General features: G+C 41.5%; 1 protein-coding gene across 3 annotated transcripts in view; it reads left to right on the top strand.

Annotated features, from left to right (window-relative positions):
* The window catches only part of DIAPH2 (diaphanous related formin 2), an 837,317-nt gene that overhangs the window by 308,487 nt on the left and 503,628 nt on the right, over positions 1–25,202 (top strand). For all 3 annotated transcript variants that reach the window (XM_077825677.1, XM_077825676.1, XM_077825675.1), the window contains one exon: positions 4,894–4,988. In XM_077825677.1, coding sequence (XP_077681803.1) covers positions 4,894–4,988 — 95 coding nt within the window. The remainder of the gene's footprint in view (positions 1–4,893; positions 4,989–25,202) is intronic.

The raw sequence follows: 25,202 nt of genomic DNA, 5'->3' as shown, positions 1-25,202 counted from the left end.
ATTCTGTTCATTTTTGGAGTAAAGAATCTATTACTGCCATCTATGATAATGCTAGTATATGCCTGCCTCATTGCCCACGTCAAGAATAGCCTTGCAATCTGACCCTATATAATTCATTCTACTTAATGAGGATTTTTGGAAATGCTATTTTAAAAATGTAGCAACAAAATATGTGCAGGCTTACAGAAAAAATACGTTATTAATTAGTACTGCTGAGAAACATGTAGGTTCTCATTTTCTAACTGTCATGGGCTAAGAGCTCAATCAGGCCAAAACTTTATGACTTGGTCACCTAAAGTTAGCCTCATGACACAGAACCAATTGACCTAAACAGTTGGTCTTATCTCTGTCTCCCGTCTTCCCCCTCTTCCCACCCCCCTCCCCCCCATCCCATTGAATTTAGTGGTAGCTCGAGGTGGTCACTACCTGTGAAAACCAAGCTACTTTTAATTCGGTTTTGAGCTTTAAGGTAGAGCTGTGGCCTCAATACTTAGTGGCAGGATGACGTGTTGCTGTGCATTGATTCTTAAAGGCAGCTTTGATAAATTCCTTAAGGAGCAAGTCCCCTTCATATTCCCAGGCCAAGTGGTCGTTGTGGAGGTGGTGGTGGGGAATTGCAGAACCATACCACTATCTGCCTGGCCCGTCTACGCACATATGGAATGAAAACACAATGGAAAAGTAACAATGATTCCCCACCGGGGTCTCACATACATTCTGTAAGCTTCAGAATGACAATGCCCAATTACCTGAATTGCTCTAGCTCCCATACTCAGCTGGGCGACTGCTGTTGCTGCCCCAGTCCTGAATGAGAGGGAACCATATTCATGTGTAGGGATCCCCAGCCTCATCAGTCCCTGTATTAAAACTGTAATAAACTAATATGTTGTGAGGGGACACCCATCACCATGAATAAAGAGGGGCCCATCCTCCCTGGTCTTATTGCCACGTGTGCCCTCGCAGCCTCCACAGGGAAGATCCCAGGCTTGCCACCTTCCTGTAGAATAGTGGATTCACTCTCGCCCCCTTGATCCATTTTTCACGACTTCCAGGTGAATATAACCAATCACCCCTTCCAGTGTATTTCCCTCAGTTCCAAAGACCTGCCAGAAGAATCCTTACATGATCCAGCTACTAGCTCACTGATCTTAAAAGCTCCAAAAAAGGCTGCCACAAATGCCAGCCTGAATAAGGCCATCTCCTGTCCACAGCCTCACATATGGATTTCAGGATCCACATCAGATCCCTAAGTGTGTTAACGGTGATGGAATGACATGTATCCTCACTCCGGCTGGTGCTTCCAGACCACCCCACTCTAAACCTTTGAACTAAAACACTGGGTAACAGCTTAGCCATTGACAGATGTAAGGGCTGACAGGTGAGTAGAGATGGTTGAAGATGCCAGCTGTTGGATTGCTAACAAAACCATGCACTGCAGCATATATTTCTCTGCAATGGGCCATATTGGTGACAGGCCTTCCAGATCCTGGAATTGCACAGAATTTAACTCTGCAATGTTTGCGGAGATACCAACCTCTGTGCTACACTGACAACCATCATATGCCAAGATTCCATAGTTAGTGGTATTTGTTCGGGTTCCTTGTTGGCTCCTGGTGCCAGATCCCAAAATCTGTCCATCTGAAAATGAGACAATGCATGTGCTATGCTATTATCAACCCTGGGCACATGCTTGGAAGAGAAATAGATGCTAATGCTTAAACATGGTAGTTTAGCCCTTACCAATCACATAACCTTGTGTGATCTGGAGGACTGGTGATGGATAACGTATACCAGCTATGTTGTCACACCAGAAACAAGCCCTTTTATTTGCAAACTCCATTCCCCAAATAACCACTGGAACCTAAACAGGAAAAATTCCAGGAATGTTATATTCTGCACTATCCCTGTTACCATCCAGGTGGAGAACCATTTTTTGGGTGAACTATCTGCTTTGGTAAAATATCCCAAAACCCATCCCTTCCAAAGCATCTGAGTAGATCTTAAAATCAACCTCCATTATTCATTCCTTCCCTCCAGAATGACACTCCATTAAAATTCCTCAGAAATTGTCCCCACACCCTGGGGATGAAATCCTTCTCCATCTTTCTAATAACTCTTTTAAAATGGTGAGGTCTTTCTATGCTTGCAGTGGTCACTGCCAACCCCAGGGCTACCACCGAGCAGGGAAAGTTGTGACTAGACTGCAGTTCACAGAGTGTAACTTTCTTTGCCCCTCTACCTCTTCTAATTAAGCCCAGTATCTCCCAAAGCTTATCCTGAGGGAGTTGCAGTATACCAGCCTATGCATCTAGCTTGATCCCCAGCTAGGTCAGTGTAGAGGACGGTCCCTCTGTGTTGGTCACATGTGCTGTCTCTCTCCTATTCTGAAAGTCCATTATTGAGAGACAGGCTCAAATATTAACATAGTTGAAAGAGTATCAAGGCAATAATTATCAAAGCTCACCTTATGGCCTGGTCATGTTATTAGAATGAGTGATGATAGACTCCGAAAGAAAGATTTCTCAGAAAGCACAGGAGGGGTAGTCAATGAAAATATTTTTGACATGTTTAAATAGAATCTTAGCTCATTCAACATAAATTTTGATATCAGACACATAATGAAGAGCAACTATCAATGAAGGTTGTAAACACTTTGAAGAAGATAGATGTGGAAAAACTGATTTTTAAAAAAAGGCCAAGCATCCTGTCAAGTATTCAGTGGGAAACTGCATGTTCCCTTGTGACATCTGTTCAGGATCTTGCTTCTCACAGATTGGACTGTGTAGCCACATGAGAACACCACATGATGCTATGACGACATTGTCAGATGGGATGGAGAGCCATATCATGGCCAGGGTGTTCGTGTTAGCACAACATGGCTCACCTTGACACAACTGTGCCAAGGCATGGTTAATGTTGAAGTCTACATGGAGCCAGTATTGAAAATGATGGCACAGAAGCCAACCTCAGGTAGAAACTTTGGCCACATTGGGTCTCTGTAGAAACTGATCTGAGACACTCTTCTCTGACAAGCTGATTTGACACCCTGTCATAAATATAAAGGTAAACCCCTTTAAAATCCCTCCTGGACAGAGGAAAAATCCTCTCACCTGTAAAGGGTTAAGAAGCTAAAGGTAACCTCGCTGGCACCTGACCAAAATGACCAATGAGGAGACAAGATACTTTCAAAAGCTGGGAGGAGGGAGAGAAACAAAGGGTCTGTGTCTGTCTATGCTGCTTTTGCCAGGGATAGAACAGGAATGGAGTCTTAGAACTTTTAGTAAGTAATCTAGCTAGGTATGTGTTATGATTTCTTTAAATGGCTGAGAAAAGAATTGTGCTGAATAGAATGACTATTCCTGTCTGTGTGTCTTTTTTGTAACTTAAGGTTTTGCCTAGAGGGATTCTCTATGTTTTGAACCTAATTACCCTGTAAGGTATCTACCATCCTGATTTTACAGAGGTGATTCCTTTACTTCTATTAAAAGTCTTCTTGTAAGAAAACTGAATGCTTTTTCATTGTTCTCAGATCCAAGGGTTTGGGTCTGTGGTCACCTATGCAAATTGGTGAGGATTTTTACTAAACCTTCCCCAGGAAGTGGGGTGCAAGAGTTGGGAGGATTTTGGGGGGAAAGACGTGTCCAAAGTACGTTTCCCAGTAAACCCAGTTAAAGTTTGGTGGTGGCAGTGGAGATCCAGGGACGAAGGATAAAATTAATTTGTACCTTGGGGAAGTTTTAACCTAAGCTGGTGAAAGTAAGCTTAGGAGGTTTTCATGCAGGTCCCCACATCTGTACCCTAGAGTTCAGAGTGTGGGAGGAACCTTGACACACCCCTTCAAGTTATTGCAGCTCAGATGGTTGCAACTGTGGTAGCCTATCAGGACTACATCGTGACTTTTAAGTCCAGAATCCATTTGGAAGAGTATAGATTAGCACAGGGGCCACACAGCAATGGGGCTTCCCTGAGATATTTCAGCTAACTCATCTTAAATTTCTTTGAGAGCCTCAGAGCTGTGTTAGGCTTTAAAAGCATACAGCATGTGCTCACCTCAGTACTGGCCCCGCTACTACCCCAGTAGAGGTGGGGAGGAGGGCCACGTGTCTTTTCCCACATCATGTTTATCCCTTTGGGAAATGTTGTACTGCTGTTGATGTTGCATTTTTTCAGCACTTTATCTCACACAGTGCCATAGAGTACCAGCTCCCAATGATTATTAGCAATCTCAAGTGCACAATTTACACATACATGTGAGTGCTTTTTGTGAAAGGGGCAGGATTGAAAGTAAGAGATTGAAATATTCTATTCACAGCATACGTCCAGTAGGTACAGTAGCAGTGCAGACATTTCACCCTTCATAGAAAATTGCTTCAGTGTTTGTGAGGGTGTGTGTTGCAGTATGAGAGAGTAGAATCATAGGACAGGAAGAGACCTCAAGGGGTCAAAAGGTGACCAGATAACAAATGTGAAAAATCAGGACAGGATGTGGGGAGCAATAGGTGCCTAGGTTTTTTAAAAAAAAAAAAGCCCCAACTATCAGGACTGTCCCTATAAATCGGGACATCTGGTCACTCTAGGTCATCTAGTCCAGTTCCCTGCACTTATTTCAGTCTTCGGCCTGTCAGTTCAAATCATCAAGGAGGGAAAATATAATTGCCTTTTTATTTTTTAAGAATGTGGACATTTGTCATTAGAAATTGTCATGAGATAACCGACTTATTTTGCTAAAACATTATGTAGTCTTCTGTATAAATTCGTTTTTTCCTGTAGATAATCTGACCTATAGTTAACCTATTTCTGAATGTTTTTTTGCAGTAAAAATATTACTTAAAATATGATGTTGCTTCATACTTTTGACTTATTTGTTTTTAATAACTTCCTATTTAATTTCAGCAATCTTTCTGGGATCTTTCCGAATGCCTTATGAAGAAATAAAAAATATTATTTTAGAGGTGGATGAAAAGAAGCTGAGTGAATCCTTGATTCAGGTAAGTCATAATGTCATTTGTTTCAGCAAAACAGCTTTCCTCATAACAATCTCTTCAAAGAAATAAGCTTTAACTCAAGAACAAGAATAAGGAACTATTCAAAATTATGTGCTAAACGCATGCTATAAACTCCTCACTTTATCTTCTTTAATACCTATGCATTGTGACTGCTCTTTCAGTTTTATTTTTGGATGCGAAGAATACAGACAAAGTAATTGTTATATAAAGGAACTGTTGACAAAAGGGTACATTTGTTTGCCATAGTCTGGCTCCTTTTTCCTTTCATGTTAATTTTCTCATGCATACAGAAAATACTAAGATAATAATGAGCAAATACTCAAATGGTCATTAAGCTATCTTCTACTGATGATGTGTGGGGATGCCCCAACCCCCATTCATGTCTGAGAATACAAGAGCCATGCTGGACATCAGATACATTGATTTAATATGGGATAATATTTACTGCTTGTTAATTACAATATTTTGCAAGTTCGTGCTTCATCATGATGACTTATAGATTTTTTTTTTTGCAGTCTGTGGCAGAGGACATAGTACAATTATATTATTGACACCTTTTATTTAATATATGCCAGGGTATCGTGCTGCTTCATGCAATGCCCCCTTAAAGTCAATGAGTTTTGCCTGCGTGGTGACTGTATTGTCAGGCACCATGTACTTAACAATCAGTCATGTTTCCTTTTGTCACTGTGAACATAAATATTGCCTGCAATCATAAAGTATGGAATTTATTCTCTTCTCTGTGCACCTCCATATACTTTCCTCTTGATAGGGGGAAGTTAGTACAGTGTCTGATTCTGCATGGAGACAAACCTACTCCTAACTTGAACTGATTTGATGAGGAGTGAGGCCTCAGTAAATTATCAATGACCAAATAAATCTATTTAAATCTATGCAGAATCCTTCACAAAAAGTCCTGGATGCTATTATTAGTGTGTTTATGTGATGTACAGCAGAGAAAGCATAAAAATGATACTAATGTGTTGCTCAAGACCCGTTACACCATGTGAAATACTTATCGGGAAAACAAGCTGTCGAGTTTCCTTCCCCACTCTGAACTCCAGGCTACAGATGTGGGGACCTGCATGAAAGACCCCCTAAGCTTATTCTTACCATCTTAGGTTAAAAACTTCCCCAGGGTACAAACTTTGCCTTGTCCTTGAACCCTATGCTGCCACCACCAAGCGTGTTAAACAAAGAACAGGGAAAGAGCCCACTTGGAGACGTCCTCCCCCAAAATATCCCCCCAAACCCTACACCCCCTTTCCTGGGGAAGGCTTGATAAAAATCCTCACCAATTTGTACAGGTGAACACAGACCCAAAGCCTTTGGATCTTAAGAACAATAAAAAATCAATCAGGTTCTTAAAAGAAGAATTTTAATTAAAGAAAAGGTAAAAAGAATCACCTCTTTAAAATCAGGATGGTAAATACCTTACAGGGTAATCAGATTCAAAACAGAAAATCCCTGTAGGCAAAACCTTAAGTTACAAAAAGACACAAAAACAGAAGTATACATTCCATTCAGCACATCTTATTTTGCCAGCCATTAAACGAAAGAAAATCTAACGCATTTCTAGCAAGATTACTTACTAACAAACAGTTGTAAGGCTGCATTCCTGATCTGTTCCCAGCGAAAGCATCAGACAGACAGACCCTTTGTTCCCGCCCCCTCCAGCTTTGAAAGTATCTTGTCTCCTCGTTGGTCATTTTGGTCAGATGCCAGCGAGGTTATCTTAGCTTCTTAACCCTTTACAGATGAAAGGGTTTTGCCTCTGGCCAGGTGGGATTTTATAGCACTGTATACAGAAAGGTGGTTACCCTTCCCTTTATGTTTGTGACACAAGCTATATAATATAAGTCTGACCTTATTCAAACTCTTCTGAAAAAAAATCTTCCATTTGAATCTAATCCTCCAGATATGTGAGATTGTCATTTATTTACTAGTATAACATTTTCAGTAATACCAATTGCAAAGTATTTACTGGTGGAGATTGTTTATTTAATCATTTAATACATTTTAGATCTTCTAAAAAATTGTGTACAAAAACTTAGTTATGCCTCTTACATATCACAGGAGGTAAAGCTAAATTGGTATTATATAGTTGTACATATTGAAAATGCTACCTTTCTAATTTATTGTGTTTTAGAAGATATTACTTCCATCTTGTAATTACCAGAAATAATTGGATTATTACTTATATTGAGTACAGAGGAAAATTAATACCATGGTGCTAGTTGCTAGAGAAAAAACTCGCTGGGAAAGAGCAGCATGTTGTCATCAGAGTCCTTTTTTCTGCAACTTGTTCCCCCAGATGCTGTCACAGGTCAAATCTGGGAAACTTCAGTGCATGCTGAAAGTCAGGTGTTCGGTTATAGTGTCCAAGATTTTAAAAAAATAAATAAATAATTGCCATTGCAAAGAAGGCAGCTTGCTCTAATGAGTGGGAAGGGCAGCGGTGCATTTTATAATGATCTGTTCATTTTCAGTGTGCTATGTTCTGAGCAGCAGAGAAACTCACCAGCTTCTCTAGTAAGGCTTCATTGAACTGCTGTCTGAAAGGGACTGTACAGGCGTAGTCAGTGCTGAGCTGCGGGGTGTGTGTGTGGGGGTGGTTCTCGAAGTGTGGGAAAGAAAAGTCTATCTTTGCTTCTCTTGCTGGGAGAAATGAATTCTTGCCTTTTCTGTGACCTAAGAGCAACCAACTTGATTACTTTCTTCACTTAGAATATAGGCAGTGTATATGAAACTGTTGAAAGATAAATTGTGATTTACCCCTTAAAACAGCTGTGAGCTGCAAAAGACTGGGGAGGGGGGCATAGTGGTGGGAATCCTGAGCCCATATTCAAGAAGGGAGAAGAGAATGAAAAGCACATTCCTCTTCTCTCTTCCAGGTGGCAGGAAAGTCAGATCAGGGCAGAGACCTCTTTTCCTAGAAGTTGGTTAGGTTCTCTGGGAAAACTCTTTCGCAGAATTTCCCAGCCTGGGATTTAGAGGTGAATCACAAAGCTAGTTCAGAAGGAAGTAGAGTAGAGGAGTAATTTCAATGTTGAATTGAATTAGTCATAGAAAGCCATATGACTCTGGATCATCTTGGCTTCACATTATACTTGAGCTGCTGTGCTGAAACTGGAGAACTTTTTGAAATCCAGGAGGAGTCCCTAATATAGCTAGTCAAAAGAGCCAATATACAGTTTGCAAAGATTACCTTTCCTTGGGTATAAGATGTATCAATAAATGTATGGCTGATCCAACCACCTTTTGAATTCCTTTGAATTCCAGTGATTGTATGTTGTTTTTACCTTACTCACTGCAAGTGTTATGTTGAATTATTTATTAAAATCGTTTTTATATAGTAGCAAATCCATATGGTCATATTTTGTAATTAATCTTTACCTCAGAGTCTGTTTTTAGGAATTGCTGAGAAGTGGAGTAAGATTAAAATTAAAAAAAAAAAAGAAGACTCTTGTGTGGGGTGCAGAGGGTATGGTGGGTTGTGAGAATTATTTGATCCGAAGATTAATAAATTATGAAGTTGTAATTTATTGTGTGGTAGAAGAGTTTAGAAGTGTTTTATTATGACAAAACAAAAACAATATACTGCATTACAACGCTTGTCTGTTGAAAGAAGAATATATATATATTTTCAATTGGCTTCAGATTTCTTCAAATCATATTGATCTTTCAGAAATGCTGGCATGTATATGGTGGTCATACAACAAAAAATTGTGTGTAACTAGCAGTATCCATGAAAATCACGGTGAAGTGTTATGTAAATGGATTTTTGTCAAGTTGTGATTCTCAGCTGTGGTAAAATTAGAGGTCTTTCATTTACTTGTTTATATGACCTCCGTTACTAATAATGAGTACATACACCCTTAGGCCTGTTCTTTTCATCAACAGCTATAGTATTTACATAAGGCATTGATGAATGCTAAATTATGCTAGCTTCTGAGATGAGTGGAAAAAACTAAATTAACCTTTAACCATTAAACAAAAAGAGAGTGAAAATTTTTGCCAATTCTGTTTCTCCTCTTGTAAATTTGGTACGTTATTGCTTTCAACTCAGCATAATCCTTCATTGCTTATTCTTGTCTAGTAGAGGGAAACTCAGGTGTGTGTGAAGGTACAAATTTAATATTGTTTAATTATCAGAGCTGCAGTTAACAGATTGTGTGTTCTAACAATTCCTGAGCTATCCGTCAATGCTGGGTTTCCCAGGTTACAACAGTGTATAAATGACGGTGGTCTTAAGAGAGTTTGCCATTTCAGTGCTAAGAACCATCAAACTGTTAAGCTACAAGTAGTGATCATGTTAAAGCAAAATGTGTGCTGAAATGTGAGAGCCAGCTCATCCAGATGTAATGGAAAAAAAAAAACAACCCAGCACTTTGATAACTATTAAATATAAATGATTCTCTTGATTCTGCCTGTGTTAAACTTGATGGCAAAACTCTGATGTTGAAGCTTGGGCTCAGTGTTCGGAATGTTTAAGATGAGAATAGCAGCTAACAAGGGAGAGGGGTCCTACAGACAAGAGTCTCTTTTGCTGTACAACCCTGGTTGATCCCTGGAGCAGGTCCATCCTGAGCACTGAACGAGGCAAGAATCCAACAGCAAAAAATATGTGACCATGTAAGTAGATTGTATCATAATGCATTCACACAAGGGGGCTGAATTAAGATGCATAACTTAATGCAGAGGTTAACTTAACTTCTGGCATTTTCTTATTTTTGAGTGCTTGATTTGACATTGTATCCGTAGTAATGATCTTTTAACATACTTTTGTATGTAACTTCCTAGGCTTAAAAAAAAAAAATAATGAAAAAAAATCCATCATGTGGCGGCATATTGACGCCCACAGTAGGGCTGGAAGTTTTAGAGCGATCCCAGATCTCTTTCATTGAGCTAAAAAAGTAACTGACAGTATTTTGTGTGCCAGCACTAGAGTGGGATGGGACTTGTGGCCAGTATGTTTCACAGATATTTGCTGAGCAGAGGAATGATGAGAGCGAGAAATCCTGGGTTTCATTCCCTTTACAAAGAAATAGCAAATCACTAATTTTGGGTGGAAGGGGAGTAGATTTGGATTTATACCCCATCCTTTTAAATCAAAATCTAAATACTTAGTGCAAAAAACCCAAACCAAAATAAAGCAAAACCACCACCAAAAAGTAAAACAACCACACATTGGAATAAACCCTGCATGGTAAAGTCCTCCTATTGAGCAGAAAAATACATTCCCCCTTTTGTATATTAGTGCTTAGCTTAATTTCATGCTATAGCCTTCCGTCAGGGCCTGTACTGAAATTCCAGCGAGCTTAATTTTAGCAGAACCAGGCCGTTGTATCCTTCAACTATGAGCCCAACAAGCAGCCTAGTAGTATGTTTCTAGTAGATTATTAAGCTTAATTGTTTGGAAGCTGGTAATGATGTAGGGTGGTAATTTCTGTAGCATATTATAGAAACGTATAAATGAAAAAAAATAGAAAAACTGAATACATGATACATTGTTTTACTATCTGCTTTCCTTTTTTCCCCCCACTAATCAATGTTTCTTTAATACACCGTTGTTTGTGCATTTTTATTTGGGGTATTGAGTCCATATGTATTGGAATACAGGTGCAATTCAAGGCAACTGCGTCTGCACTCCCTCTTTGTAGAACAGTAGGCGCACCTACACTCTGTCCTCTGGCTCCCCTGGCCATCACCTCTTGGGTGAAGAGATACATCTGTGTCCCATCTGACCCGGTGTATCTCCAGGATGAACAGTTCCTTGCCTTCCCTGTCTTATTCCTAGTAAAAGACTCTGCTTAAGTAGACCTTACTTTCTCTTTGGAGACTAACAGGGTAATTTCCCACAGTTATAAGGTACCACACATCACTTCCGATACAAGCCTATTTTATTTGTAAGTAAAAGCATTACACAACAAACAATATTAAAACAATTAAAAAATCTACACTAGGCAGTCAGTTCATGTGGTTTTAAACCAGACAGTCTTGCATTTCTAATGTTTTTCCCCCGTCTAGAACTGAGACCAAACTGGATATGTTTGGTCCAGTATTGGATAGTGGGTGCCATTTTAAATATTATTCCCTGCCCCCACTGATGTGATGACATGCTCTTCAAAATGGCGGCCTTCTTGCAGCGTGACCATGCACACTGCATTCAAGGTCTCGCTGGTGGGGGTGAGCCCCCTCTGTTCCCAGAATTATCAGAAGGTCTAGTATTCTGAAGAAGTGTGAGTGGTCACTTTAAGCTACCTGTATGCTAATAAACTTACCAGAAATCTCTCTAACCCTAAGATGGATTTTCTTTTTTACACTCATTTCATTTTCACTCTTACAAAAGGGAGAAGAGGGAGGGAGTTATGCAAACAATCCAGTAGAGCACTGTTTTTTAATTATTAATTTTTATTTTCCTTTGTTTTGCTTTTATATTTCCGATTAGAAATTTGCAGAAGTTAGTAAGAGTTCAATACATATTTTGTTGTGCTTATGTATTTGTTATAAACTGTCTGAAGTGATGAAAGCTTAGGTGGTTGTAAATGTGATCAGTATGGGAAGCATGACATTGATAAGACTACAAAATCTGTTTACATGGAGTTGTTGTTTTCCCTAGAATTTAAAATAAGAACTCAGATTGAGCAACCAACTCTTGACAGAAAACTATCATCTATTAAATTATAGAAGTCACTGTCAAGTATTGTTTCAATTCCTGCACACTGATTTTATAAAACCAACAATAAGACATTCCAGTTTTCTGTCCTCTCATTGCAACTTTTTTTTATTAGACGTAAAATCCTACGGTCATAGAGGAATTCATTGATATTTACAGCCAGAGATAGAAATTTTCCTATTTGTGAACCCCATTTCTTTTGTTGAAGTTGGTTTATTTTTTTCTCCATCCTGATATAGTAGACACTGCTCTTTGTGGGGAAAAGTGCCAGTAGCAGGATTAGGTAGCTGATCTGTACTGCACCCTACTGAAGTACATGGATGGAGGGGCTTTTTATTACCTCCTTCCTCAGATACCATCTAAGATTCTAATGAGGCAGGGACTGTGTCCAGCAATATCCTCAAAACACCAGAAAGGAAATAGACTTCAAGTAATTGACTAGATATAGGACTTCAGTTAATGTTCTTTCTCTGATTTTGAATGCATAGCGTGGACTTGCTGTAGTACATCATAGATTCAAATACTTAAGGAAAATATTTAAACTCAAAGCATTGAGGCTCCTACATTACTCTACAGTTTGGACATAGTGAGACAGGTTGACAGTGTATTTTCATAGGCACTGTAGTTTGAGTTCAGTAAGGTTTCTCTGTGTGCTTTTACATGTACTTTTTATGTCAATTTGCAGATTTTTAGAGTCAGTGGTGGTTTTTTTGGGGTATGCTGTGCTGAGAAGCAGTTTGTGGGTATGTTGCTGCACCATAACAATTGCACTAACATAAAGAAACAGTTATGCCCTTCTTCAACCTTAAACTTGCTTCTTTCATCCTGGCCAAAATTCTTATTTAGTGTCACGCTTCATCAGTTGACAAGTGCAAATCCCCAGGCAGGGTAGGGAAGTGAAGCCAGAATAGTTATGGTCACTTAAATCTGATGAGCTTGCATCTCTGTGTTAGTTGTATAGTATATTATATGAGTATGTCTGAATGACTTTCTCTTTTATTACTATTGTGGTCCTATTTTTTGGGGATGATAACATGCAAAGGTGGAACAGATACTGAAACTTTTTAAAGAGAATATTCTTAAAACCCAAATTCTCACTTAATAAACTGCTCCAAAATATCCCTGAACATACTGAATCAATTTCTCGCGTTCCCCCTTTCGAGACCTTCTCCATAAAGCAACCTACTTTTTCTCCATTTAATAGAGGCGTAAGAAATGGAGGGGGAGGAAGGCATTGTAAAATAATTGTCTATATGTAGTTATTCATGGTACCAGCTGTAGCTGGTCAAGAATCAGAGAAAATCAGAGTGGTACATTAACCAAAATGACATTGAAACTCAAAATTCAATTTATTTGATTGAAAAATGTCTCCCTAAAGTCCTTCAGATAGATGTATTAAATCTAAAGTGTTGCTTTTGGACCCCCATAAAAAGAAAATTTGAATGATGAATAAAGTCTATCATTCAAGGAGTTTTGGACCTTGACGATAAACAAAACATTTTTAAAGAGTTGAATAAGACTTAGCCACTTAAGGGTAAGGATCAACTTTACTGATTGTTGTATCTTAGGCACATTCAGTATCTATTAAAATAAAGTAGTGGTGAATTTATTCTGAGAACAATGGAAATTTTTTTAATAGACTGAATGTTCATCTGTAACATGTAAAATAATGGAATATTTATCTATTGGATATTTTATTTCACTATGATGATTTATTTGTTTCAATTTTAGTTATTTTGGGCTGACACATTGCATTCCATATAATGTTATAAAGTATGCTAATGAATGTGAATATAATGTAACTGGAATATGCTTCATGAACAAGGTCTATTGTAAGGTATCATTACAAATCTTATAATCTACTGAGTATGGTCATCCTATTTGTATAAATGTATCATTCTTGTATATGAAGCTAGAAATATGAAGTGTTACTCTTAACTCCTATTGTAACTATGTAAAGTGTGAGCCATTAATGGTGGCTTGGAATCTTGATTGCTCCCATCAACTAGGACAGTTGGTTGTAATGAGTCTGTTTACTTGCAAGCTTTCCTGTGAGTCAGGCGAGGAAGAATGAAGGCTTGGGTGTCTCAGGACATGTGACTGTCACCTGGTACTGGAATCCATCTGAAACCTGGTGCTTTTCCATTTAGAAGGAGGGGTGGGGACCCAGAGAGACACAAGATTCGTGCCTTGTGCCAAAGCTATATAAGGGGGTGGAACAGAACAAAGTGGGCTGCAGTCATGAGAAATCCCCTAGCTACCACTGGAGCTGGAATAGGGACTGTACCAGGGGAAAGGATTGGGCCCAGACTAGAATGGGGTCGAAGCTGTGAAAGAAGCCTATTGGAACATCTCTGAGGGTGAGATTTTTATCTGCAATCAGTTTCTTAATGTATTAGGCTTAGACTTACATGTTTTGTTTAATTTTGCTTCGTAACTTACTTTGTTCTGTCTGTTAGTACTTGGAACCACTTAAATTCTACTTTTTATATTTAATAAAATCACTTTTTGCTTATTACTGAACCCAGAGTTAGTGACTAATACCTGGGGAGCAAACAGCTGTGCATATCTCTCTATCAGTGTTATAGAGGGCGGACAATTTATGAGTTTACCCTGTATAAGCTTAAAATGGAGTAGAATGGATTTATTTGGGGTTTGGATCCAATTGGGAACTGGGTATCTGGGTGCTAGAGACAGGAGCACTTCTTAAGCTGTTTTCTGTTAAGTCTGCAGCTTTTGGTGGGGCATGGTTCAGACCTCGGTCTGTGTTTGCAGCAGGCTAGTGTGTCTGGCTCAATCAAACAGGGTTCTGAAGTCCCAAGCTGGCAGGGAAAATGGGCTCAGAGACAGTTTCAGCACATCATGTGGCAATCCCAAGGGGGTTTCTGTGACCCAACCTGTCACGTGTACAATTAATATAACAGATGCTATCTACCATTCTGTGTTTTGCACCTTTGATGAGTAATAAAACTGGTATGTAAATGTTGGAATTGTCATTTTAGCTGAATATGTAATAGATTTGTTAGGTATCTGAAGAGTACTTAACCTCAAATTAAAAATTTGAGTAAAACAAAGCAGTGGTTTAAAAATTCAGTTGTAGGCAAAATTTGAGAGGTAATGAAAATATATAATTTTGGACAGATACTTAACTTTCGTGTATGAATTCAAGCTGTTTCCAATTTTTTAAATCTTGTTTTATTTACTTACATTAAACAGTATGAGAATGTACATGTAATTGACTACGTACATGAGAGAGATTATTATATACAGAATAGGTCCTGCAAAACTTAGTTATATCTCCCAGGTATTTTTTAACGGAGTTAAGCATGGTCAATTTTGTAGTATTTTTTGGAGGGCGAGGGGAAATCAAATTTTATAAAAAGTGTCATAAAGAGCAATCCTTAATTTGTGTTGGATATTCATAGATAAAATCAAATGCTTAATTTATTGAAACCCAGCCTAATTTTGGGGTTTTTTTGAGAAAATTCATTTGTCTCTCCTCCCCCCTTATGCTTATCATATTTTCTTATATGGAGCGTCATCTTATTCCTTGTCATTATTGAGGCATACTGATTTTTTTTCTCTACATTATGTGGTAAGAAAATATATCATTTAGCAATTAAAGTAGAGCTAATACTCTGTATTGAATGTTTTTAGTTCATATGAAAGGAATCTTAAAGATGGTGCTAGAAACTCCAGTCAGTTTATTCAAAGTAGTACTATGGTTTATGCAGATGACAGTTCAAGCTGTGCTTTTGTTAATTGTCCTCTAGTGCATGTATTATTTGGCTGCTGTATAGTATGGTTCACGTTATTATTTTTTTTAAGCCCTGTCCTTCCTTTCCCCATTCCCCTCCTTTGTATGTCTTCGTGTTCGTATCTGTCTAATTTAGATGGGAATATTTTAGTGGTGGGGAATTTTAGAATATTTATTAGTGATAATAAGCCCCAGGCACGTACCTTTCGCAGAGGCAGTGGGATGGACTCGAACTGTTAATTAGGTCTAGAATGGCAAGTCTTATTGCTATTCTGACTTCATGCTTTTAATGCAATTTATTTTAACTAAAACAGTGTGGTTTATTACCTGCAAATACATTATCACTCTTTTCATGATCCCCAAAACATTGCCAGAAGACTCATATCTAAAACATTTTGTCTCCTACATACAACTCCAAGTATGCTGAGCAGCTCTGCAGAAGGACTTCAGAAAAACTGAGAAATCATCTTCTGCACCTCACATATTCCAGAAGGGGCCACTTCAAACAAGAACACAGGAAGGAAGAAAATCATGAAACCTACCTGGAGGTCATGCAAGAAACGCCAGACTGCTATATTTAAAAAAATAAATAAAAAAACACCAAAACAAAACGAACTCCCTCACCCCCCCCAAAAAAAAAATTAAAAAAAAAAACCCTGCAATAACTCCACAAGTCACAGAACACCACCTCTGGAAAAATGACACCAGGACCCTCGATGTGGACAGTACACGACAACCCAAAATCATCAATTTTTCAAGACTGCCCCTACTGGAGCTGAATTATCAGGGGACTAAGGGACTGAAATTCTGCCCCATGTCAGAACCTGATGCCATACAAAATGTGTGGAGAACCAACTCCAACTTAAAGAATTATTTCACAATAATGATGGCACGACCCACAACTGTCCACCGACAGTTTTAAGTAAAAAGAATCATCTGACTGGTCAGCCAACAGTGGATGAAATCACACACTTCTTCATTACATGGATTTCTTCAGGGAAAAAAATTGGTTGTGGAATCCTTAACAAACAAGACATCCTTCACAGTCCCTGAAATCCAATCACCAGACAGTGATCAAACCAGCAGACAAAGGGGATACCATCATAATTCTCAGCCAGGTTGACTACCTTGAGGACAACTGACAACTCTCTGGCACCACCTACTGTAAAGAACACAAAGAAGACCGCATTTCACAATTCACCAAGGAATTTTAGAAAGATCAAATCCTTCCCCAAACTCCAAAAGAAACTCTGCAACTTTATGCCTCATGAATTCATCCCAGGGACCGTCTACAGGCTTCCCAACATACACAAACAAGGGAACCTGTGCAGACCCATTATATCTGGCCACGCCACTCTTACTGAAGGGATAATCAGGATACATAGAAACTATCTTCAAACCGCTTACCACACAAAAGGCCATCTTCCTCTCGGATGCGGATGATTTCCTTCAGAAACTTCACAGTGTTGTTCACCTCCCTCAGGACACCATTCTCGCCACCATGGATATCACCTCAGTATACACCAACATCTCTCACAATGACTGCAACATTGCCTGCCTCAAATATTAGGATAATGGACGATAATCAGGTATCCACCCCAAGCACATCACCAAACTCACTTACGTCTCTACCCTGATACAACATGGTCCTTGGGAGCCAAAAAATCTTACCGCGCTATAGGTGAGACCGCGTTCTCGAATTTCCTTTGCCCCCCCGCTCCTTGTCCCCTGACCGCCCCCTCCAGAGACCCCCCTTCCCTAATCACCCCCAGGACCCCACCCTCTACCGAACCCCCCTGTCCCCTGACTGCCCTGACCCCTATCCACACCCTCCGCCCCCTGACAGGCACTCAGTGGTGGGAAGCGGAGCAGCCCGTTCTACTCCACCAGCTCCCAGCCGTGGCACTCTGCTTCCCGCCGCCAGTGAGTGTGGGGAGGTTGGATAGGGGGTGGGGTCCTGGAGGTGATTAGGGACGCAGGGTCTCTGGAGGGGATGGTCAGGGGATAAGAAGCGGGGGGGCATCCTTTCCCCAATCTCCCCGCACTCACTGGTGGCGGGAAGCGGAGCGCTGCGGCTGGAAGCTGATGTGCTGATCCACTGGAGCGCTGCTTTACCACGTTGTATGCGAACCCATGTTCTATTGGGTCGCATTAAAACTACCTTTCTTCCCTAGGCCTTAACTCCTTATCTTTTCCCCTCTTTCCTGCTGACCAACAGCTGTTTCCTTATACGTGAGTTCACACAGAAGATAACACTGGCATGTAGGGTTGAAAGGTCTCTGCTGGCTTCTTTTAAAAAGGCATTCTTTTTGTCTTTTTGAAAATAGTCTTCAATCACCCCTATCAGAGAGAGAGAAAGAGAGAGGCCTTTAGAAACTTCCCCTTATTTCATTAGTTATTCTTTGAACCAGACAGCCTCCCTCCTTCATTCCTTTTGTCCTTTAACCCATTATTTTCAAGGCCTTCCTTCTACTTGCTAGTCAGGGCCATTCTTTATAATACACTGTCATAAATATAAAGGGAAGGGTAACTACCTTTCTGTATACAGAACTATAAAATCCCTCCTGACCAGGGGCAAAACCCTTTCACTTGTAAAGGGCTAAGAAGCTAAGATAACCTCGCTGGCACCTGACCAAAATGACCAATGAGGAGACAAGTTACTTTCAAACCTGGAGGGGCGGGAGGGGGACAAAGGGTCTGTCTGTCTGTCTGATGCTTTTGCTGGGAACAGATCAGGAATACTCTTCAGAACTTCTGTTAAGTTAGTAAGTAATCTAGCTAGAAATGCGTTAGATTTCCTTTTGTTAAATGGCTGGTAAAATAGGTTGTGCTAAATGGAATGTATATTCCTGTTTTTGTGTCTTTTTGTAACTTAAGGTTTTGCCTACAGGGATTTTCTGTTTTGAATCTGATTACCCTGTAAGGTATTTACCATCCTGATTTTACAGAGGTGATTCTTTTACCTTTTCTTTAATTAAAATTCTTCTTTTAAGAACCTGATTGATTTTTTATTGTTCTTAAGATCCAACGGCTTTGGGTCTGTGTTCACCTGTACAAATTGGTGAGGATTTTTATCAAGCCTTCCTCAGAAAAGGGGGTGTAGTGCTTGGGGGGATATTTGGGGGAAGAAGTCTCCAAGTGGGCTCTTTCCCTGATCTTTGTTTAACACACTTGGTGGTGGCAGCATAGGGTTCAAGGACAAGGCAAAGTTTGTACCCTGGGGCAGTTTTTAACCTAAGCTGGTAAGAATAAGCTTAGGGAGTCTTTCATGCAGGTCCCCACATCTGTACCCTAGAGTTCAGAGTGGGGAAGGAACCTTAACGTGGTGGCAGAGTGATGGGATCATTTTGAGATTTTTTTTTTTGAGATCATTTGAAGCAGAAGTACAGTAGGATTTTAAAAGGACATTTTTTTTTTCCCTTTGGGCTGCTTGGAAGCAGGTTTTAAGCTGAAAGCAATTAGAGTTTTTCTGTCTCTGCCTGGGGCCAGAGCAGCAGGCATAACAAAAGGGATCGTTCTTTTTGAGCTGGAGTTTTCTCTACCTAAAGGGAGGGTAGTTAACCTCCTGCAGGGAAATTCACAAGTTTTTCACGGACCTGAAGAGGGTTTTTTTTTTTTTTTTTTTTTTAGCTAAGAGCATCTAGAGGATTTTTCTGTAGGCTGAGAATAGCTATCACAGAACATAGGTATCTGGTTACAGCACAACAAAATTTTACAAGCCAGGTTTTTTTTTGTTTTGTTTTGTTTTCTTTCTGATTCTCGGGTGTAAAGTTAGTTAAAAACAGAGAGGTTAACATGACAGAAACCAAGGCACAACACAGACTGGAGTTAACCAGACTGGAGGCAGTGAAAGAGGCAGAAAAACCCCTAAAGGCTGCCCACAGGAGAGAAATGGAGGCAAAGGAAAATGAGAGGAAGCATGCACTGGAGATGGAGAAGGCAAAGGCTCAGCAGAATATAGCAACAAACCCTAGCAATCCTTCTCCAGGTACCACTGCTCATCCCAGAAAGTTCCCCACCTACAAGGCAGGCGATGATACCGAGGCCTTCCTAGAAAACTTTGAAAGGGCCTGACTTGGGTACAGCATCTCTGCAGACCAATACATAGTAGGGCTGAGGCCGCAGCTCAGTGGACCTTTAGCCGAGGTGGAGGCTGAAATGCCTAAGGAACACATGAACAAGTATGAACTGTTTAAAACCAAGGCGAGAGTCAGACCGAGCACCCGAGCATTCCTGTCGGCGGTTCAGAGCCCTAAGTTGGAAACCAGACGTGTCATTTACCCGACATGCCTACCACATTGTGAAACATTGGGATGCCTGGATATCAGGTGCAAGTGTTGAATCTCCAGAAGATTTGCCCTTCCTAATGCAAATGGAGCAGTTCTTAGAGGGTGTTCCTGAGGAAAAAGAAAGATACATCCTAGATGGGAAGTCCACAACTGTAATCGAGGTGGGGGAGATTGGAGCCAAATGGATGGAGGTGGCAGAAAAGAAAAAAAACTAGTAGCACTTGGGGCGAATATCAGAAGGGGCAAACTGGAACAAAATGGGTGGAGGGAGGAGAGAGGAACAATCCTGGTCGCAGTTGGAGCGGAGACCAGAAGGGACAACCTCCAACCTCACCCTACAACCGGGGACAGCCCAAGGCCCCCGATCCACACCAAGGAACACTACAGACACCTTATCGTCCTGCCACACCATTCTCCAGCAATCCAACTCGCCCCAGTGACTCGTCAGCTGGACGATGTTTTAAATGTAACGAGCCAGGGCATGTAAAGGCCAACTGCCCCAAGCACCCCAACAGATTACAGTTCATTGCACCGGAATCACACCAGAGGTCCTCAGGCCCAGATGCCTCCCAGATACCCTCAGAGCAGAGGGAAACTGTGAGTGTGGGCGGGAAGAAGGTCACAGCGTGGAGGGACACCGGAGCACAAATGTAGGCTATCCTTGCTGCCTTAGTGGACCCCAATTTAATCAACCCAGAGATCCAAGTGACTATTCAACCCTTCAAGTCAAACTCTTTTGACTTGCTTCCAGCCAAGTGGCCGGTCCAGTACAAGTGCTGGTCAGGAACATGGACTTTTGCAGTCTATGATGATTATCCAATCCCCAGGCTGTTAGGGGAAGACTTGGCCAATCATGTGAAGCTAGCCAAGAGGGTTGGAATGGTCACCCTCAGCCAGGCTAAGCAAGCTGTCACACCTAGCTCTATTCCAGAAACTTCTACCAGGACCCTGTCAGAGGTGATGGAACAGGACCCCATGCCAACGTCAGCAACAGCAATAGTGGATCCAGTCCCAGAGACCCAGACAGAGCCAGTCCCAGAATCGGAATCGGCGGAACAACCAGCACCAGAACCAGTGCCAGCACTGAATCCAGTGCTGGCAACCCCAACACCAGAGGGCCCACCGAACCTGCAACAGCAGATAACTCTACACAAGAGGCTCAGTCGGAGCCTGAACCCCAACATAGTGCATCAGCGGAGAGCGGTTCACAGTCAGCGGAAACAGCCCCATCACTTGCATTGCTTCCGGGGGAACCAAGCCTAGGTCCACAGTCCTATGGGGAACTGATGTCTCCAGCATCAGGGGAACAGTTCCAGACCGAACAGGAAGCAGATGAAAGCCTCCAGAGAGCATGGACGGCGGCACGGAGCAACCCACCACCTCTCAGCTCTTCTAATTGATCCAGGTTTGTTGTAGAAAGAGGACTTTTATACAAGGAAACTCTTTCTGGTGGACACCAGGAAGACTGGCATCCTCAGAGACAGTTGGTAGTTCCAACTAAATACCGGGCTAAGCTCTTGAACTTAGCCCACGATCATCCTAGTGGCCATGCTGGGGTGAACAGGACCAAAGACCGTTTGGGGAGGTCATTCTACTGGGAGGGAATGGGCAAGGATGTTTCTACCTATGTCCGGTCTTGTGAGGTATGCCAAAGAGTGGGAAAACCCCAAGACCAGGTCAAAGCCCCTCTCCAGCCACTCCCCATCATTGAGGTTTCATTTCAGTGAGTAGCTGTGGATATTCTGTGTCCTTTTCCGAAAAAGACACCCAGAGGAAAGCAGTACATACTGACTTTCATGGATTTTGCCACCCGACGGCCGGATGCCATAGCTCTAAGCAACACCAGGGCTAAAAGTGTGTGCCAGGCACTAACAGATATTTTTGCCAAGGTAGGCTGGTCCTCCGACATCCTCACAGATGCAGGAACTAATTTCCTGGCAGGAACTATGGAAAGCCTTTGGGAAGCTCATGGGATGAATCACTTGGTTGCCACCCCTTACCATCATCAAACAAATGGCCTGGTGGAGAAGTTTTATGGGACTTTGGGGGCCAGGATATGAAATTTGTAAATAAGCACTTCAGTGATTGGGACCTAGTGTTGCAGCAGTTGCTCTTTGCCTACAGAGCTGTACCACATCCCAGTTTAGGGTTTTCACCATTTGAACTTGTATATGTCTGCGAGGTTAAGAAGCCATTACACTTGAAGCAGCAATGGGAGGGATTTACACCTTCTCCAGGAACTAACATTCTGGACTTTGTAACCAACCTACAAAACCCCCTCCGAACCTCTTTAGCCCTTGCTAAAGAAAACCTACAGGATGCTCAAAAAGAGCAAAAAAGCCTGGTATTATAAACATGCCAGAGAGTGTTCCTTCAAAGTAGGGGACGAGGTTGTGATCGTAAAGGTGCTCCAGGTCCATAAAATGGAAGCGTCGTGGGAAGGGCCATTCACGGTCCAGGAGCACCTGGGAGCTGTTAATTATCTCATAGCATTTTCCACCTCCAACTGAAAGCCTAAGGTGTACTATATTAATTCTTGAAAGCCCAAGAATTAAAGTTTTGTCAGTTTACAGTCCAGGAAGGAGATGATGCTGAGTGGCCTGAAGGTGTCTACTACAAAGGGAAAAGTGATGGTGGCATGGAAGAGGTGAACTGCTCCATGACTCTTGGGCATATGCAGCAACAGCAGATCAAGGAGCTGTGCACTAGCTACGTGCCGACATTCTCAGCCGCCCCAGGACTGACTGAACGGGCATACCACTCCATTGACACAGGTAATGCTCATCCAATTAAAGTCCAACTTTACCGGGTGTCTCCTCAAGCTAAATCTGCTATAGAACAGGAGATTCAAGATATGCTACAGATGGGTGTAATCTGCCCCTCTGGCAGTGCATGGGCATCTCCAGTGGTTCTAGTTCCCAAACCAGATGGGGAGATATGTTTTTGTGTTTTCTACCGTAAGCTAAATGCTGAAACTCGCCCAGACAACTATCCAATGCCGCGCACAGATGAGCTATTAGAGCAACTGGGACAGGCCCAGTTCATCTCTACCTTGGACTTAACCAAGGGGTACTGGCAGGTACTGCTAGATGAATCCGCCAAGGAAAGGTCAGCCTTCACCACACTTGTCGGGCTGTATGAATTTAATGTACTCCTTTTCGGGCTGCGGAATGCACCCGCCACCTTCCAAATACTTGTAGATGTTCTCCTAGCGGGATTGGGAGAATATGTAGTTGCCTACCTTGACGATGTGGCCATGTTTTCGGATTCCTGGGCAGAACACCTGGAACATCTACAAAAAGTCTTCGAGCGCATAAGGGAGGCACGACTAACTGTTAAGGCTAAGAAGTGTCAAACAGGCCTAAACAGAGTGACTTACCTTGGACACCAGGTGGGTCAAGGAACTACCAACCCCTTACAGGCCAAAGTGGATGCCATCCAAAAGTGGCCTGTCCCAATGTAAAAGAAACAGGTTCAATCCTTCTTAGGCTTGGCTGGATATTACAGGCAATTTGTACCGCAATACAGCCAAATCGCCACCCCACTGACACACCTAACCAAAAAGAAACAGCCAAATGCCATTCAAGTGTCAGAAGGCCTTTAACCAGCTTAAAGCGACACTCATGTCTGACCCTGTGCTAAGGGCCCCATACTTAGACAAACTGTTCCTAGTAACCACAGATGCATCCAAGTGTGTTGTGGGAGCAGTCTTAATGCGGGAAGGACGGGATCAAGAATTCCATCCTGTAGTGTTGCTTAGAAGAAGCTGTCTGAGAGGGAAAGCAACTGGTCAGTCAGTGAAAAAGAATGTTACGCCATTATCTACGCTCTGGAAAAGCTCCATCCTATATTTGGGGATGGCGTTTCCACCTGCAAACCGACCATGCTGCGCTACGGTGGCTTCGTACCACCACGGGAAATAACAAAAAGCTTATTCGGTGGAGTTTAGCTCTCCAAGATTTTGATTTCGACATCCAACACATCTCAGGAGCTTCCAACAAAGTGGATGATGCATTCTCCCCTGAAAGTTTCCCAGAATCAACTGGTTAAAATTGTCCTTGAGATGTGGAAAATATTGTTAATCTTCATACACTTGGTAGAGCTCCAGGAAGAAATCACAGCCAGTGTTTCACCCTAGCTGAGATTTGGGGGGCGTGTCATAAATATAAAGGGAAGGGTAACCACCTTTCTGTATACAGTGCTATAAAATCCCTCCTGGCCAGAGGCAAAACCCTTTCACCTGCAAAGGGTTAAGAAGCTAAGATAACCTCGCTGGCACCTGACCAAAATGACCAATGAGGAGACAAGTTACTTTCAAAGCTGGGGTGGAGCAGGGACAAAGGGTCTGTCTGTCTGTGGGATGCTTTTGCCGGGAACAGATCAGGAATGCAGCCTTACAACTGTTCGTTAGTAAGTAATCTCGGTACAAATGCGTTAGATTTCCTTTCGTTTAATGGCTGGCAAAATAAGATTTGCTGGATGCAATGTATATTCCTGTTTTTTGTCTTTTTGTAACTTAAGGTTTTGCCTACAGGGATTCTCTATGTTTTGAATCTGATTACCCTGTAAGGTATTTACCATCCTGATTTTACAGAGGTGATTCTTTTACCTTTTCTTTAATTAAAATTCTTCTTTTAAGAACCTGATTGATTTTTCATTGTTCTTAAGATCCAAGGGTTTGGGTCTATGTTCACCTCTACCAATTGATGAGGATATCATTATCAAGCCTTCCTCAGGAAAAAGGGTGTAGGACTTGGGGGGGATATTTTGAGGGAAGACGTCTCCAAGTGGGCTTTTTCCCTGGTCGTTGTGTAAGATGTTTGGTGGTGGCAACGTACAGTTCAAGGACAAGGCAATGTTCGTACCTTGGGGAAGTTTTTAACCTAAACTGGTAAGAATAAGCTTAGGGGGTCTTTCATGCAGGTCTCCACATCTGTACTCTAGAGTTCAGAGTGGGGAAGGAACCTTGACATCCACATATTTCCTTAACCAAGTTTAAGCTAACTTGAATTGTTTAATTTTATACTTATGCCACTCTCACCCTTCTTGACACTCTTTTTTCATTGTTTCTCTGGTGATTTTTCCTCTCCCATACTGATGATTGATAACTCTGGCAGCCTGTTGTTGGCCCTCTCTCCTCTTCCCTCTAAACTCTGTACCTTGGCAACTCTTCCCCCAGGAAGAGAATGATCTGTATGTTTCGGACTCCAAGATCTAACTCTCCACCCAACTTCCCTGATTTGACCCGTCCCCTCCTTTGACTGCCTCAGTCACTTTTTCTGTGAAGGTATACTGACAACTCAAGCTCATCACATCAAAAACTGAAAAATATTTTTCCTCAAAGATGTTTTCCTTCAGCTCTTTTCTTTATTACCATTGACCTCACAAGTATCTTCCCTGTCCCATTGGCTTGTAAACTGAATGTCATTGTTTACTCTTCTTCACACATGGATTCTTTAGTCATGTTGGAT

This window comes from Eretmochelys imbricata, chromosome 9 (assembly GCF_965152235.1).
Source record: "Eretmochelys imbricata isolate rEreImb1 chromosome 9, rEreImb1.hap1, whole genome shotgun sequence".
Lineage (NCBI taxonomy): Eukaryota > Metazoa > Chordata > Testudines > Cheloniidae > Eretmochelys > Eretmochelys imbricata.
This window is presented reverse-complemented; position numbering and strand designations above follow the sequence as displayed.